The sequence below is a fragment of the Limulus polyphemus genome, unplaced genomic scaffold (genome assembly GCF_000517525.1).
Source record: "Limulus polyphemus unplaced genomic scaffold, Limulus_polyphemus-2.1.2 Scaffold1920, whole genome shotgun sequence".
NCBI lineage: Eukaryota > Metazoa > Arthropoda > Merostomata > Xiphosura > Limulidae > Limulus > Limulus polyphemus.
In genome coordinates this window covers 41,671-45,753 of record NW_013667530.1, presented here as the reverse complement: position 1 = coordinate 45,753, position 4,083 = coordinate 41,671, and the positions used below count along the sequence as shown (strand labels likewise).

At 32.9% G+C, this 4,083-nt stretch overlaps 1 protein-coding gene across 1 annotated transcript in view; it reads right to left on the bottom strand.

Moving 5' to 3' along the window:
• Positions 1–366: 366 nt before the first annotated feature.
• LOC111087242 (BMP and activin membrane-bound inhibitor homolog) overlaps positions 367–4,083 on the bottom strand; it is a 26,130-nt gene continuing 22,413 nt past the window's right edge. The window contains exon 3 of the mRNA XM_022393228.1: positions 367–2,973. Coding sequence (XP_022248936.1) covers positions 2,600–2,973 — 374 coding nt within the window. The 3' untranslated portion in view covers positions 367–2,599. The remainder of the gene's footprint in view (positions 2,974–4,083) is intronic.

Here is a 4,083-nt window from a genome sequence, read left to right as displayed (position 1 = left end):
TAAATATATATAGTGAATTAAATATAAAAACAATCGAAGTTCATGTTCTGTTCGTATTCAGTTGTGTGAAAACCTGAAATATTATGAATTTGGTAAAACTTAAAATGTTTTAATCTTAAACAGACGTTACGATTTTAAAAAAATGCCTTTATTTTAGATTTAATGTTACCTTTGTTTTGTTTTTATATATCTGTACATTGTTAGCGATTACTTAAATAAAAAATGTTTTCTTAGTTGTGTATGAAAATAAAACAAAAGTAAATCAAATAAAGATTACTACAATTCACATTTTTATTTCAAATAAATAACATCCTACGTTAGTTGACAGTACAGTATCGCGCAACTTACAACGCTTAACAAACTTTGTTTTTTCTCAATTAAAAAAAATTATAACAATAATTTCCATGTGCAACTACTTTAAAACAGTAACTTGTAACGATATTATGCATATCTCAGTGAAGGTTATACACCCGAAATATTGGGGGTTAAAAGAAGAGCGGTCTAGGAGACCTCACTTAGCGGTGATTTAAGTGGGCAAACCGCTAAAATAAATGGGTATATGTTACTTATTTATTTTTGTTTGTGATTAAGACTTGGATATTGGTACTTCGTTATTCATAACTGTAAAATAAGTATTTTTGTAAATGTTGTATTGAAATGTTTTATGGGGCTCTAATTTTTTGGGGGGTGGGGGAATTCTCCCTAGAACCACCGCTGGTGCATATTTTTAGTTTCGTTGTTATTAAGCACAAAGCTACACAATGGGCTATCTGTGATCTGCTCGCCACTGGTATCGGTATCGAAACTCGATTTTTAGCGTCGTAAGCCCGCAGACTTACTGCTGAACCACTGGAAAGGGGGCAGTACATATTAAGTTTAATTTCAGTAGGTTCTGTATATTTGTGATTGAAATACGAATCGAAAAATCCCTCTTCAAGCCCAAGTCTTCAGTTCTGTTGCAACGATGAAATCTGAAGAGGCGTGAAAAAAATAGCATTATAAATATATTGTTATCTGCCACACGTCGCTGCCCAAGAGGCCTTTCGCTCAATGCCAAAACTTGTTAGCTGGGATGGACATGATGGCATGCAGAACTATTACGTTATTATGTTATTTTTATACGGAATACGAAACATTTAATTCTAATGTCATGGTGTTAAACGCCAAAAGTTGGCGAAGCAATGAAACCAATTTGTTTAACCTTAGTAATAAAAACCAGATGGACTGTAGATATTTTTTTAATCCATAATTGACTAAGTTCTGTTTATCATTAATGAAACGAGAGAAACTGTCATCTTTTATCAGTCGATTTCAATGATATTAAGCTTCTAAAATTTAATGACAATTTCATTACTTCTAAGATAAATGTAATACTAAAGCGCCATCTCTATAGAATGTTTTAAATTATGATCTATATAAAGACTGTTGACCATAGGTTTTAATAGAACAGTCAAAGGTAGTGAGAAAATTCTTCTAACTTTACTGTTTCGCTTATCTACAAATAACGTAAACTATACATGCAAAATATTTAATATTAGGAATCACATAATATTAAGAAATCGTTTTGAATATGAAACTAGTGTACAGGACTTTTCAATCTAAACAAAGCTCTAGAAAACTTCAAAAAATTATAGATTTCACAAATTTAAAAAATTCTCTCAATTCTACTTACTATGGGATATATAGACTGTAAAATTTATATAATCTCAAAATATTCTGGATTATATATCTGAAAAAATTGGTCTGGGAAGATAGATTAAAAAATTGGTTTCGAAAACCACTTATAACTTTTTTTTTTTGTAAAGGAATGAAAGACTTCCTAGTTTTAGCACTATTTATATTGTAGTGTAATGGTAACAACAAATATTATTCATATTAAAGTATTTACATATTTACATAGTTAAAAGCACTTGGTGCTATTACATTAGTTCCACTGACGGGGCACCAATGTAGCAGAATAAGTCACACATCCTGGCAACATTGCAGACTGAACTATAGAAGAAAAAAAAAAAAAACAGCAGACTTTTCGAATCATCCTACAGACGATCCTGGCAAGCTGTCAGTCACTATGTTGCCGAAAGGGTTCAGAGTGTAGGTGGAGCTACATTAAAGCACTAAGCTAATTATATTCTCCCCATTTCTTTTCCATCGACTTAAAGAATAAATTTACAGAGAAGACAACTCCATAAAAACTGTTAAAATCGTTCCATTTTGCTGTCACTGAGTTGCAGCACGGACTTATAACGTGGATAACCACACACAAGCAGTTGAATTGTCATACGTTTCCTATTTCTTTGTCATCGGGTTAAAGATTGGATTTAGAGCTCAAAATGAATTACACAAAAACCGTATAGACGTATTATAACCTTCACTTTTTTTATATATTATAACCTTTTACTAAGTTGGAGTACGAATTTAGAACGTAGACTGAGCTACGCAAAAACGGCATAAACTTATTATAACTTTCGCATTCGTTGTCAATGTGTTGTAGATATAATTTACGACGTAGACTGAGCTACACAAAAACAGTATAAGCTTATTATAACCTTTACGTTTCGTTGTCGCTTCCTTACGGAAAGAATTTGCAACACACACAGAACTATACAAAAACGGTGGGCTTATTATAATCGTCCCATTTCGCTGTCACTGAATTATAGAATGAAACTGGTTTATCGAGTACACTAATGTTTGAACACCAGCTGTCACGTGACATAGCTAAGTGTTTGTAAATCCCATGCCAGTTTGATCCCGACCTGTCACCAAGCAACAGGTGGGCCTTAAACTGACGTTGACGCTGAAGTTCCAGGAACTGACGTCGACGTCTACTGTCTTGTCTGAGCATCCGTGCAGCTATTAACACCAACAGAATTAAGATGCAAATTCCAATAATCGGAACAGCAATGACGGCAGCTCGAAACCATAAGTCGTACTCAAGCGCCGCCTGGTCTATGCCTTCTTTATATTTGTACATACCTAGTATGAAAAAGAAAAAGAAAAAACCTGTGTTAATAATAATTAGAAATGATACAGGTAAATGGGTTTATATCTGATCATTAAGCTGACCAAGTTTGTTTTGTTTGTTTTTTCTGAGAGAGGTAGTGCTAACAAAAATGAAAATTTAATATTATTGTTTTATATAGTAAATCATCTGTAGCGATAGTAGGCTTAAGTAATGAAAACAAGCTAATAACTTATACAAGCAGTAGGATTAAATATGATACGAAAAAAACATGTAATAGAATATCCGACGAAAATAATAACAGGTAAATATACAATAGCGTGTAAAGTAATTTACAATAAAGGATATTGTTCCGCACTGACAATGTTGAATATGTGAAATGTAAAAACTAGTATCCATATAAATTGGTATTGTTCCGTTAGTGTGGATTTAAACCTTATTATATAAAACTGAAACTGTTAAGAGTATAGTTTGAAATTCAATTAGTTACAAGCTTATTGTTTGACACTCACATCTCTGAAAATTTATTGACCAATCTATGACAAGCGTATTGTTTGACATCAAGTCTAAGACAAGCGTATTGTTTGGTAGTCCAGTCTGCGACTGGCGTATTTAGTGACACTCCAGTCTATGATAATTATACTGTTTGGTAGTTCAGTCTGTGACAAGCGTATTGAGAAACACATCAGTCTATGATAAGCATGATATGTTGACAGATTAGTCTATGATAAGTATGTTGTTCGAAAAATAAGGCTGTGACAAACGTATCGTTTGGCACTCCAATCTATGACAAATGTATCGATTGACACTCCAGTCTCTGGCAAACCTATTATTTGACACTCCAATCTACGAAAAATGTATCAACTAACACTCCAGTCCATAGCAAGCATAGTGTTTGACCTTTAGTATTTATAAGAATATCCTTTGACAGTATACAGTTTCTAAAAAAGTGTACTGTTTGACAGTTCGGTTCGTTATGACTAGAGGTGCGAATCTCATCATAGTAGTCGATACAATAGGTATCTAGATATTGATGCCGCGATACGATACGCATCTAGATACAGAAGTTTTACCAACGGTTTGTTACAAAGTTTGTCTGTAATTTATTATCTATATTACTAACA